This window comes from Watersipora subatra, chromosome 10 (genome assembly GCF_963576615.1).
Source record: "Watersipora subatra chromosome 10, tzWatSuba1.1, whole genome shotgun sequence".
Classification (NCBI taxonomy): Eukaryota; Metazoa; Bryozoa; class Gymnolaemata; order Cheilostomatida; family Watersiporidae; genus Watersipora; species Watersipora subatra.
The window spans coordinates 25,392,539-25,405,506 of record NC_088717.1 but is presented as its reverse complement, the minus strand read 5'-3'; the positions used below and the strand labels follow the sequence as shown (position 1 = coordinate 25,405,506).

At 39.8% G+C, this 12,968-nt stretch overlaps 2 protein-coding genes across 3 annotated transcripts; one reads left to right on the top strand and one right to left on the bottom strand.

Annotated features, from left to right (window-relative positions):
* Positions 1 to 1,556: 1,556 nt before the first annotated feature.
* On the top strand, positions 1,557 to 12,714 carry LOC137405842 (uncharacterized). Of its 2 annotated transcripts, XM_068092262.1 has the most exons (6): positions 1,557 to 1,790; positions 1,932 to 2,148; positions 2,312 to 2,860; positions 4,200 to 4,456; positions 9,992 to 10,059; positions 12,554 to 12,714. In XM_068092262.1, exons 1-3 carry the CDS (start codon positions 1,557 to 1,559, stop codon positions 2,527 to 2,529), a joined length of 669 nt encoding a protein of 222 aa, XP_067948363.1. In that variant the 3' UTR covers positions 2,530 to 2,860; positions 4,200 to 4,456; positions 9,992 to 10,059; positions 12,554 to 12,714. The 2 variants fall into 2 exon arrangements, with proteins under 2 accessions (XP_067948363.1, XP_067948364.1); XM_068092263.1 differs by lacking the exon at positions 9,992 to 10,059.
* Positions 2,377 to 3,561, bottom strand: LOC137405843 (uncharacterized). The gene is made up of 2 exons (XM_068092264.1): positions 2,933 to 3,561; positions 2,377 to 2,491 (listed from the first exon to the last, which is right to left on the bottom strand). The coding sequence occupies exon 1, from the start codon at positions 3,444 to 3,446 to the stop codon at positions 2,982 to 2,984; it is 465 nt and encodes a 154-aa protein (XP_067948365.1). The 5' UTR covers positions 3,447 to 3,561; the 3' UTR covers positions 2,377 to 2,491; positions 2,933 to 2,981.
* Positions 12,715 to 12,968: the final 254 nt, after the last annotated feature.

Here is a 12,968-nt window from a genome sequence, read left to right as displayed (position 1 = left end):
AGTGCTGGTTGCAAACTCAATTATTGTTGTCGTATCAATAATAGATTGGCCTATCTCAGGCTTCGATATAAAGTATATTTATCAATAGCAAGCCTCACTTGGGCATAAAACGAATAAAGAAATTTGTTCAAATAATTCGTTGTTCGTAGTATAATAAGTGTATATTTCGTCAAAATGAGCGATAAAATGTGTCCTCAGAAACGTACAAATAATATCGTAGTATTCAGCCAAATGGCTTTATCTCTTCGAGGCAACAGTTGTAAAAAGGGGTATACAATATCACCCACTTGGCCTCCCTGGCCCGCTCTCTCTGGCCTATCCGGCGTGGCCTCTCTCTGGCCTGTCCTTCCTTCCTTAATCACTTTCAGAGGCTCCTTATATACCAGCTGTCTGGGAATAACAACTTCTAATTGGCTTTTAGTCAGCAATTTGCAAACTTTGTGCAATTGCTGACTGTGCATATCGCAACAGATCAGCTGTGGTGGAGCGGGTGAGCTCATCTTTCTGGAAAGCCCATGATGTTTGAAAAACTTAGCCAATTTTCTGAATGTGGAATTTATAAAAGTGTCTCTATTTCTTTTGTTTTTAGCTTTAAAAATCTAAAAAAATTCTGGAGTATGTATTTTGCTCCATTCTTTTCATTACTATAAATGTCATATTTTTAAAAAATTTATTCTAGCTGTGAAAATTAGTAAAGCTTATTTTTTTGAGGCTCTGCTTGCTGCTAGAAGCCAGCTACTTGGGAAATTCCATGATTAAATGGAATCCCATGGAGAAGTAGTTGAACGGACTGTTTTTTATGAGTTTGATAGTTTCTGAGGACTGCTTTGACATCGCTAGTGTATAATAAAACAAAAATTAGCATAAAACATAAAATTTAAAACTAACATAAAGTAAAAAGCATAAAATACAAAGATTAAAGTGTAAGCTCAAGTCATGCAGTTATTGTTTATGTAACATACGCAATCTTTTCATTGTAGCTCGGGGATGTACGCATGGAGGCTCTCTTCTACTCTATACTGGCTCTCTATAGGACTGGATGGCTGCTCAGCCCTCACGTATCTCTTTCCGATGTTTATGCAATATTTTGATGAGCTGTGTTGAATCTGAATAAGCATATAAATAAATGTATATATTATGGCGAGATAAAGTGATTTGTGGTTTTCCCATCCAGCTAACATCTGACATCCTGAGGTGGTCTGTGTGTTGTGTCTAAGATGAATGGGTGATTAAATTTCCTTTCTGCGTGTATTGTTGTCATCATAGGTCATAGTAGTTGCTGGTTTCCTTGGCAAAATAGGTTCTCCTGTTTTATTCTAGAACTGATATCTGACATACACCACCAGCCACAAGTGAGCACGTCCTCGGGCTCCATTGTTACACCCGCGTGTTTTGTTGGTTATCCATCAGCAAACATAAACAATGTCCATGTCGATCTACATGTCTGGCTGTTAACTATAAAAGGCGAAAATTCTCAGTCTGTTTCCATATCTTCGGTTAGTAATTCTCGTTCCTCTTTTGGAGTCTTCTGTCAGCAAGTATTGGGAATTATCACTATGGATTGTATGATTTGCTACACCGAAGGTGTGTCTCGCATGTCGATTTACCATTGTGGGCATAGAGTGTGTGTCACCTGTCATGAAGCACTGGTGGTACAGGCCCTTCAACAGAAGGAGGAGAAATTTCGTTGCCCGGAGTGTAGGCATGAAATCCGTATAAACATTGATGACGATTCCAGTCGTTCGAGGGCCGTCCTTCTGTACATCATCCGGTTATCAGTTTTCTTACAGGTGTGTACACATGGCTTTGGTTCTTGTTTGTTTCTAAATCGTGGTCATCTCTCTCCTATTTTTTTGTTGTTATATATATATATATATTAGTGACTTCTTCCTTTTTTTTTTTTTATATCTCTCTTTATTTTTTTTTTATAGGTTGTCGGGTCCTATGGATTTGGAAATAGGTCACGATCCGATTTTGCTCAGACTAGTCCACGTCGACACCGTAGCTTAATGGCTATGGCTCGAGCCGAGTGGCAGATGATCCGGAGTGGTCTGGATATGTTATTTGTAACGGACGAGGTGCACTCCTGGCTTGGGCGATATTATGAATCCGTTCCTCGTCTGAGACGCGTCGCTGGGGCCAGCTTGTGTAAGTATAGTTTCGTTTTTTTTTTTTTGTTTTTTTTTTTTTTTTGGTTCATTTTATTTTCCATTTGATAGTCAGTGAATATTCATGTCTGTGGCTTATCGTTTCAGTCTCCCGCTTCTTTTTTTTTTTGTTTTTGTTTTTCTCAATTTGTCTTCTCTTGTAGATGAAATCATTGAAGGTTCTGCAGACAGAGTTTCGGTTGACTCTGACGATGTAGACCAGGAACTTGTAAACTCTCTGGTTGTCCTCCGAGGTCATCGTCCACTACCTGAAGCGCAAGTGCCGCTCGTGAGGCAGTCATCTTCTCCGTGCCGCAGTTCTAAAAGGTCTCCCCGTCACAGTTCTAGAAGGAGAAGCAGAGAGAACAGAAGAAGACATTGACAGTGCTTCTTTACTGAATAAAGGCTAATGTAATTGTGATTGTCATGTATACATATATATATATATACACATACGTGTATACATAAATGTTTTGTCGTAGTGGATATGGTTAGTCATTTTGTTTGAGATATAGTACAATAAAGGTAGAAAAGAAAACTTCCTAATCTAAGGCATAATCTCATTATTCCCGTGCGCTGATTTGCGCATCTGTCATGGTTCGTTAGTCACACACAAAGAAAACATTATGTGTCAGTCGTTTCCTATAGCTTCACTGCATTTGGTGATGTGCAGTCGGTGAAGGATATTGCTAGTAAGGTCATGTCTATTGCTAGTAAGTAGAAACCAATTTATAGATTAATATTTACAGTGACATATACACATATATCTATTACATGATAGTTACATATGTAGTAGTCAGTTCGTAGTATGTCGAGTCCGTTGCTGTCATATCTCTATTCATTGTCATAGTAGACATAGTCAGGCATCCTATTCTTCTTGATTTTCCTTCTCAGTTTGTATCTGCATCCTTGACGTTCGTGTCCACTCATATCATTCTCTTGTTCATCGTGATAAGGTCCTGGTAAGTGGGAAGCGGGACAACTTTCCGGTTCAATGTCACATGTGCCATTTAATTCCGCAATGTTGGTTGAATCGTTGGAATATCTCCATGCATCATTGTGGTGTATCGGGTGTTCGCCTGATGGCGGTGAGTGTTGTTCGTTCCAAGTCCTTTCTCCTTGGTTAAAAGTACAACTATCGTCTGTAGAGGTCGATTCGTCTTCGAGACAGTCAAAATTGTTGTTACGCGGATGATCCTTATATGATGGTGTAAAGTCTTCTCGGACTAGCTTTAATCTGCGGATGGATACTCGTTTTGGCTTAGCATAGGGGTCTGTACATGGAACGATTCCTGCCATTACGTTATTCAATGTAACAATTCTGTAAGGACCGATGTATTGGCTTGTTAGGGCTCTACTACTGTTCCTCGCAAGCTTGGGTCTAAATAAATAACAACGATCTCCAATTTTGAAAGGTATATCTGTGGCTCTTCTGTCGTAGTATTGTTTGTATTGTGTGTTCATCTTGTCATGTGTATCATAGGCTCTAGTTAGCGCTTCGTCGATTCTCCTGATCAACTCCTCCTTGTAATTATCCATAGTTGTTGTTGCTGGCATGTTTACGTTCATAGGTGATGCTTCACCCAAGCGATTAATTAGTGGAATGCGGCAGTCGCGGCCAAATGTTAAAAAGAATGGCGTGTCGTTAATGCTACTGTTTGCCCTGCAGATAGTGGTGTTGTGGGCTAAAACTGCAGCTGGTACATAAAAATCCCATGTGCTCTGAGCGTCCGTTGTATAGCATTGTAAGGATCTTTGTAGCGTTTGAATAGCGCGTTCAACGATACCATTAGATTGCGATGAATATGCCAACGAGAAGCTGTGTTTCATATCTGCTAGTCGTTCTAGCTCTGTCATGACTCCGTTCTTGAAGCATGTTGCATTGTCGCTGCGAATTTCCGTTGGAAAGCCATACACGCAGAATACTCTGCTGAATAACGTATATGCTATTGTCTTGGCTGTCAGATTTTTAATTGGCTCAGCAACCATCAATCTTGTTACTGCTTCAATACACACCAGCACATGTTTATTGCCTTCTTGTGTTACTTTCAGGTCCTGCAGGCAGTCGATGCTCCATCTCTTGAATGGTTCTGTAATGGGGATGTGTTGCATTTCTGGTCTGACGTATCTTGGCGCTCTCTTTACCATGCCGCAAACTTGGCAATCGCTGATATAGCTTCGTACGTCGTCTCCTAAAGACTTCCAGAAGAAATGCCGTGAAATAGCTGCAATCGTTCCGACTACTCCTCTGTGACAGCTATTCAAGTCTGAATGCATAGATTGGAGAATCAATCTTCGCAGGTTAACAGGTACTACTAACCTTAACTGTCGATCTTCTGATGTCGCATACCAGAGCAGTCTGTTCACTGCCAAATACTTTGTAGAGGCTGTTTTGAACAGTTTCTTAAGCTGTATGGTAAGGTCAATATCCATTTCTCCTCTCTCCAAGTATCGTAGTATTACGCCATAAAAATCGTCTCTCATAATTCCATCTCTGAATCTATCTACCACTGCTTCATCTTCCAACATTTTGCTCAATCCTTCTAGTCCGGTTGTAATCTCACCATGGTCTTCCTCATCACTAGATTCTCTTTGGTCTATGACTTGTTTATTTTCATGTTCTTTCTTCTCCGTCGATGCTTCTTGTAGTACTGTTATCAGTCCTTGATGGGTTTGGGCTGTATGTTGCATAATCCTTGCTCCTCCTGAGAAGTTTCTGTTCTCTAAGTGATGTTCTTCTATCTTTATTTCATCTGTTTCGCTTTCCTCACTTCTATCCGGCTGTTCGATTCGAGATAGGAAGTCTGCTGCTCTGTTCCTTTCACCTGGTATATAATGTATGGTTACATCATCAAATTGTCCGAATCTTGCAGCCAGTTTAGCTCTCCTTACATTGGGCTGTTTCGTTGCTGCTAGCACTGACTTGCAGGCCATGTTATCCGTGAAGCAATAAACTTTTGCATGCTTAGTCAGAGACATCCAATTTTCTAATGATGCTATCATAGCTAAAGTTTCCAATTCGTACACTGGGTAAAGAGCTTCTGTTCTAGATAACTTCCTTGAGAAATATCCAATAGGGTGTAGGACATTATTCTCATCTTTTTGAGCGCACATTCCTGCTATTGCACTACTAGAAGCATCGCTAAAGATAAGAAACGGTCGGTCGAACTGTGGGTGTACTATGCATGGCCTTGAAGTTATAGCTTCTTTCAAATCTTGAAAACTTTTCATGTGGTCTTCAGTCCATGCAAATGGTTTTTCCTTTTTTAGTAAGTCTGTTAATACCCTTGCTCTTGCAGCAAAATTGTATATACAACGACGCATGAATCCACATAAACCGAGAAAACCTCTTAGCTGTTTCTTGGTTTTTGGTACTGTTAAATTTCTGACCTTTTCAATATTTCGTATGTCTGGTGTTAATCCTCCTCCTGCTAAAACGAAACCGAGAAATTCAACTTGTTTCTGGAAGAGGCAGCATTTTTGCGGCTTCATCATTAATCCGGCCATCCGAAACCTGTCAAAAAGCTTCTGTAGTAGTTGAATGTGTTGGGACACATCGTTCTCGCTACTAATTATCCAGTCGTCTATGTAACATTGGTAGTTCTTTGGTGATAGTTGTGACTTGACAATATTTGCTATCTGCAGGAAGGCCCCTGGTGATATAGATAGTCCCATAGGCATCCGTTTAAATCTATACTGAGAGTGATTTCCATATACCGCAAATGCAGTTTTATCCTTTGTCTCCTCATCTAACAGTGGCAGTGCGTAAAATCCTGATGCAGCATCCACTGATGAAAATAGAGCGTTACCAGCCATGTGGTAGTTGATTTCGTTGATAAGTGGTAAGTCACTAGGTGCCTTCTTGCATAACTTATTGAGTTGCCGGTAATCAACTACTAGTCTTACTTCCTGTCCATTTTTCTTTGGCACGAATAGAGATGGTGATTGCCACTCCGAATGTGAGTGCTCTATCACGCCTGCTTCTAATAGTTCATTAATCAGCTCGTCTGCTTTCTCTTGTAGCGTTGGTTTAACAGGATAAGGGCGGATGAATATTGGTTTACTGTCTCCTGTGTCAAGTACTGGTGAATAGAGTGTAGTTGCTTTTAGCTCTTTTAATCCTCCAGTTAGAAAAACGTCTTTGTTTTTAATTATCAGTTGTTTTATCGCCTCCTGCTCTCCTTCTGTATAGAGCATCCAAGGTATCTTTATGGTTTGTAAGTCATAAATAAAGAATAATAAAATAGTATGTGTAAGTCGTTCTTATTGCCTAAGTCAAAATATAGGTATAAGTCTAAGGTACAGTATCATGTCTATTGCTAACGAGTAGTAACAAGGCTACGGATAGTATAGATGGATATTTACATATATAGTAGTCAGCGGCTACGTCTTTATTCCTCGTCTTTGTAATAGATATAGATAGCCAGGCATCTTATTCTGTTTCGCTCTACTTCTCAGTTTGTATATGCCGTAATCCTCTCTCTCATATGTATCTGCATCATTTTTCTGTACGAAGTGGAATCCATCATATTCTGATAGTAAGGGGTAGTAATCTGGATCACCGTCATTATTAGCAAAAGTCTCAGTGATTTTAAACGAATCGCTGTTGTATAGCCGTGGATTGTTGTAGCATGTCAAGTTATCATTCGGTGTAGGCCAGCACTGTTCGTCCCAATCCTCCAGTCGGTCACATTCATCACAATTACAGCTATAATATGTAGAGGTCATTTCCTCTGCGAGCTTGTTGAAGTTTTTGTCGCGCGTATAATCTTCACAAGTCGGTGTGAACTCTTTTCTATCTAGCTTTAATCGTTGAATGGGTACTCGTTTTGGCTCTGCGTACGGATCTGTACATGGAACTATGCCTGCAATTCCGTTATTCAATGTCACAATTCTATATGGATTACTATATTGGCTTGTCAGAGCTGCGTTGCTATTCCTCGCAAGTTTAGATCTAAATAGATAGCAACGATCTCCAAGTCTGAATGATATGTCTCTGTCTTTTCTATCATAATATTGCTTGTACTGTATACTCATTTTACATGTGTTATGTGCTCTGGCTAGTGCTTCGTCGATTCTTTTCATTAACTCTTCTTCATAGTAGTCCATTGTAGCTGTCGGGGTGTTCAGGCTATTTGTGTTGACGTCTAAATCACTTTTATTTCCGCTCTGCATGGTTTTTATTTTATCATAGGTCGAGTTTGCTTCATCGCTTGTAACCCATTCTACCAATCGTGTTAGCTCCTGATCTTCTTTGTGCTGTAGTTTGTTTGGGTTATTCCTGTCCTCGTTTTGTTCAGCGCGTTCATTTTGTACTCTCTTTGACATATCTGGTAGATCCTTGGCATTAGTTTCTTTTTCTTGTATGTCTTTCATATCCGTGAATGTGTCGTTTTCTTGTCTTAGGCTATCTTTTATCACTTTTGCAGCTGGTGTCCACGGAGGGTTATTTTCCAAGGGTTTAGTGTTGTGTTTTCCTGCATTAATTGTGTTAATTCCATCTAGAGCAGTTGCTCGTAGTGTATTGATAAATCCTCTTCTTTCCGTGTGCCTGGGGATAGTTTTTAATGCATGTCCAGAATCTTGAAACTTGATTTTCCTGTCCTTTTGTGAATGTGGTTGCTTCCTTATCTCATTGCACTGATAGTGTTTATATCCAGTGGCTCCATAGTTTCTGCATTGCGGTCTACCATAAGTGGTAAACTCTTGTCCTTCATGTTGTTGATTATATTGTTGTGCAGCTTGCATTCTATCATGTCGCCATGGTCTGTCGTTCCTTCTGGTGTTGTTGTTGTTGTGGTATTTGTAGCTGTTTCGGTCCCAGTTTGGTCTTCTACTGTGGTTGTATGAATTATTGTTAAAATTTCTGCGGTGAGTTTGTGCTGATCTCCAATTGTCATTGTGGTTACGTTGGAGTTGTCTATCCCTGTCAGAATTTTGTCTCCAGTTTGGTTGAGAATTGTAGTAATTTCTACTGTGTATATTCGGTTGGTGTCCTTGGTAATTCCATCTCCTGTAGTCATTGCCTTTTTCTCTGTTCATGTTGAGCAGCTCAGCTTGCCTCATTTCCAAGTTCTTCAGGCTTCTCTTCATTGCTTCCAGCTCTTCTTCTTTATCCTTGCCAATTGTATTCACCATTTCTGGAATGCTGTCCTTCAGTAACATCAGATTTGTTCTCTCCATGCGCTGTGCTGCTTTGAATGCTTGTGCTGCTGTTTTAATGCTAGGGTTATTCAGTAGCCCTTTTTTATAGTTTAGTGGTAAACCTCGCACAAATGAGGCTAGAATAATCTGATCGAGTGCATCTTTAGCCATAGTAGGGAAAAGTCTCCTGGCCATGGATGTAATGCTTGCATAAAATTTTCCAACACTTTCTGATTCTTGTTTAGTTCTTGTGTTCAGGTCAACTGATGTGGCCACTCCATCCGCTGCATTGAATTCCTCTCCTAGTATTTTTATGAGTTTGTCGTAGTCATCTCCTAAGTCTGGCTGAGCATCTATAAGGCTGCGGTACATAACCATTGCTCCTTCCGTTAGGTATAGTGGCACTACCTTGCCCCAATTCTCTTTTGGAATACTCAAAGCTCTGCAGTTCAGCTCATAGCTATCTAGCCATTCACTAAACGTTAGGTCAGAGCTTGGGCTATTGGAGAATTTTTCTATCTCTGGTAATCTTGTGGCCACGTTAATTATGTTAGTGGTCAATCTGTTAGTTTGGTCAATGGCTTGGCTCTCCGTCAATTTAGCAGTAGTTTGTTGTTGTTTGTGGGATTCTATGGAGTCATCATCTTCATCTGGGGGTATCCAAAACTCCTGGCTTTGTTGAGGCTGGCTCCATAGTATTTTCTCTCTCTTGTTTTCCTGTCCCCTGCTGCTGTTATTGATGTCATCGTTCTGGAAGTTGTTACTCCTCTTTGGCATTGCTGTTGTGTCATAGTATCCATTCTGTCTGATTTCCTTTCGGTGTTGTCTGTCATAGTATAGCTCTCTGTCATTAGCCTCTGCTCCACCTCCTCTGGATCTCCCTCTACATGAACATGATTTCTCCTCTGTTGCTTGTTTCATCTGTAAATGTAATTTAGGATCATCAGTATGGCCATTGTATTTTTCATACGGTAGCTTACCTTGCATGCTGTAGGTGTAATGCATATCTTCGCCTTCGTCGGAACTTTCATCAGAGGTGGTCTCATACACTATGTATCTCCTTTTTCCATTCTTTTTCCTTACAACAACTGGATCTCCTCGTCTCTCCTTTTGTTGCATATTCCTCATTGGCATTTGCTTTCCTTCCTTGTAAATAGGCTCTCTGCATGTAGCTCTTTCATGTGCCTCCATCCATTGGTGAGTAGATGGTCTGTCTCTTGCTGTCTCCTGGCAATGTATCTTTAGGGTTGTCTTATCTCCTCCCCGTTCTTGATGACTGTTGCGTGGCTCCATTATTTGTCTTACATCTAGATATCTCCTGCTTTCTCCTGTCATATCAAATGATGGAATATTTTGTGGATATGATGTACTCAACTGCACTGGCAATGGTGTCATCTCGTTTGTAGCCTTTGGTCCTTGCTTTCCTGGCTGTGCTAACATTGAGCTTTCTTTCCGCTCTTGGTATGTCGTAGATTCTTCCTCACTATCTGCTTCATATCTGGAATGCACTTTCTCTGTATATTTGTTGCAGTCTCTGTATTCCTCATATGGTAGCCTGTGCTCCCTCTGTGATTCTGTCCTAGCCCATTGATCCATCAGCTTAGCTCCATTGTTTTGCGTCCTGCTTGCTTCATCCATTTCTCTGAACTGTTGTGATCCTCTATGTAATTGCTCCATTATTTGTCCTTGATCTCTTGTAGGTTGTCCTTTCGGCTGATAAGTGGGTGCGTTTTGGTGTCTAGATCTTGGAGTCGTCTGTCCATGATAGGTAAGTTCTTCAGCATATCGTCTATGGTTGGGTGGGCTGTGTTCATCAGAAGATGAGTCTGTGTTCCATCGCTCCTTTCTCATCGTCGTCTTTGGTCTGCAATCCATCTCAGCATCTCTTGAAGATGGGGGTTGTCTTCCTCCATTCCATTCTGGCAATGTACTTTCATCTATATAGCTAGCTCCTCTGTAACTGGGTGAGTGTTCCTCTGTCTCAGAATATCCTCCTATTGTTGGTTGATTGCTCTCATCTATCGTCAATAGTGGTGGTTCCAAAGTCCTCTCCTGAGTCTGTGGTGATGGCTGGTCCAGGAAATGTAGTTTTCTCCGCATCTGCAGTGGTTTCGAGTGTCGTGAGTAAGGGTTAATCTCATCTATGGGCTCTATAAAGCTTGATGGTGGTTCCAGGTGAACTTGGTTGTGCATCCTGTCACTCCTCTCTTTCGAAGTTCCTGGGGTATAAAGATCTTGAGTCTGGTGCTCAGGGATTGTGGGATAATTGTGTCTGTAGATTAAAGTTTCTCCAGTAGAGTTCACTATCATCTGTATGGGTGCATCACTCCTTTGAGGTAGTTGTTCTTGATTGGGTGTGATGTCATCAATCATGTTAGGTTGTCCTTTTCCTCCTGCATCCTGCATAGTCTGCTGTGAGTTTTGTGGTTCAAGATCCTGTTGTGAAGTCTCAGCGGCTCCTTCCAAGTTGTCTTCCTCAACATCAGTATGTTCACTATCTGTACTCATCTCTTCGTGTTTTCTTCTTCTTGTCTTTGGTTTTAGGCCAATAAGGTATCTGGCGCTGTCTCGTAATGCTCCCTTCATTCTAAAATGTACTAAATAAAATCTTAAAACAATATAGCTAATTTAACAGATATCATACACAAAATATTTTTCCAAGGTTAAGTCTCGGCGTGAGCGTCCACTTTGTCACGTGAGAAAAAAATAAAATAATAAATTAAATAATATATGCAATAAACGAAATAATATAATATATTTAAACTATATAAATATATTTTTGTTTGTATAAATATAATGTATTTCTAAATTACTCGTAGTGTGGTGCAAAGCTACAGCTTTGTCACTGGAGAAAATTTAATAATATTTTATAAATATGTATGTATATAATTATTCAAACTAAATGAAAGTTTCAAAACTTAATAAAATACAACTTGTAAATGCAATTGTGTTTTTGTGTGGTTCTATATAATGTTGTGTAAGGTAGCACTCCTGACTGCTTTTCTCACGTAACAAATAAATTTTTTCGAACTGGCAAAGTGGCTCTTCCTGCCAGGTAAAGAAATTTTCTCTATATCAATCAACTGTCAAATCAATCCTGCGACTTTTGTGTATGATCTGTTACCGTATCTGCAATTCTGACACAAGTTGTCTTCTCCTGAATATTTTATACTTATCTGCCAGCTCAGTAGTTGTCTTGCCTCGCTTGGGCACCAATGTATGTTCCTCTGTAGAATGATTGTTGTTTTATCAGTATATAGCCTCTCTAGGGCGTCAATTTCAAGTGCTGGTTGCAAACTCAATTATTGTTGTCGTATCAATAATAGATTGGCCTATCTCAGGCTTCGATATAAAGTATATTTATCAATAGCAAGCCTCACTTGGGCATAAAACGAATAAAGAAATTTGTTCAAATAATTCGTTGTTCGTAGTATAATAAGTGTATATTTCGTCAAAATGAGCGATAAAATGTGTCCTCAGAAACGTACAAATAATATCGTAGTATTCAGCCAAATGGCTTTATCTCTTCGAGGCAACAGTTGTAAAAAGGGGTATACAATATCACCCACTTGGCCTCCCTGGCCCGCTCTCTCTGGCCTATCCGGCGTGGCCTCTCTCTGGCCTGTCCTTCCTTCCTTAATCACTTTCAGAGGCTCCTTATATACCAGCTGTCTGGGAATAACAACTTCTAATTGGCTTTTAGTCAGCAATTTGCAAACTTTGTGCAATTGCTGACTGTGCATATCGCAACAGATCAGCTGTGGTGGAGCGGGTGAGCTCATCTTTCTGGAAAGCCCATGATGTTTGAAAAACTTAGCCAATTTTCTGAATGTGGAATTTATAAAAGTGTCTCTATTTCTTTTGTTTTTAGCTTTAAAAATCTAAAAAAATTCTGGAGTATGTATTTTGCTCCATTCTTTTCATTACTATAAATGTCATATTTTTAAAAAATTTATTCTAGCTGTGAAAATTAGTAAAGCTTATTTTTTTGAGGCTCTGCTTGCTGCTAGAAGCCAGCTACTTGGGAAATTCCATGATTAAATGGAATCCCATGGAGAAGTAGTTGAACGGACTGTTTTTTATGAGTTTGATAGTTTCTGAGGACTGCTTTGACATCGCTAGTGTATAATAAAACAAAAATTAGCATAAAACATAAAATTTAAAACTAACATAAAGTAAAAAGCATAAAATACAAAGATTAAAGTGTAAGCTCAAGTCATGCAGTTATTGTTTATGTAACATACGCAATCTTTTCATTGTAGCTCGGGGATGTACGCATGGAGGCTCTCTTCTACTCTATACTGGCTCTCTATAGGACTGGATGGCTGCTCAGCCCTCACGTATCTCTTTCCGATGTTTATGCAATATTTTGATGAGCTGTGTTGAATCTGAATAAGCATATAAATAAATGTATATATTATGGCGAGATAAAGTGATTTGTGGTTTTCCCATCCAGCTAACATCTGACATCCTGAGGTGGTCTGTGTGTTGTGTCTAAGATGAATGGGTGATTAAATTTCCTTTCTGCGTGTATTGTTGTCATCATAGGTCATAGTAGTTGCTGGTTTCCTTGGCAAAATAGGTTCTCCTGTTTTATTCTAGAACTGATATCTGACACTAGTAATCTAGTTTCTCCTGGAGATCACTGGAGGCGTCTTGAGCAAATAGTAGTGGATC

Excerpts from the sequence above, each read along its gene's own strand:
- LOC137405842 (XM_068092263.1), top strand. The coding sequence starts at position 1,557 with ATGGATTGTATGATTTGCTACACCGAAGGTGTGTCTCGCATGTCGATT. Across the intron at positions 1,791-1,931 it reads GGTTATCAGTTTTCTTACAG|GTTGTCGGGTCCTATGGATT; the intron begins GTGTGTACACAT and ends TTTTTTTTATAG. Across the intron at positions 2,149-2,311 it reads CGTCGCTGGGGCCAGCTTGT|ATGAAATCATTGAAGGTTCT; the intron begins GTAAGTATAGTT and ends CTTCTCTTGTAG.
- LOC137405843 (XM_068092264.1), bottom strand. The coding sequence starts at position 3,446 with ATGGCAGGAATCGTTCCATGTACAGACCCCTATGCTAAGCCAAAACGA.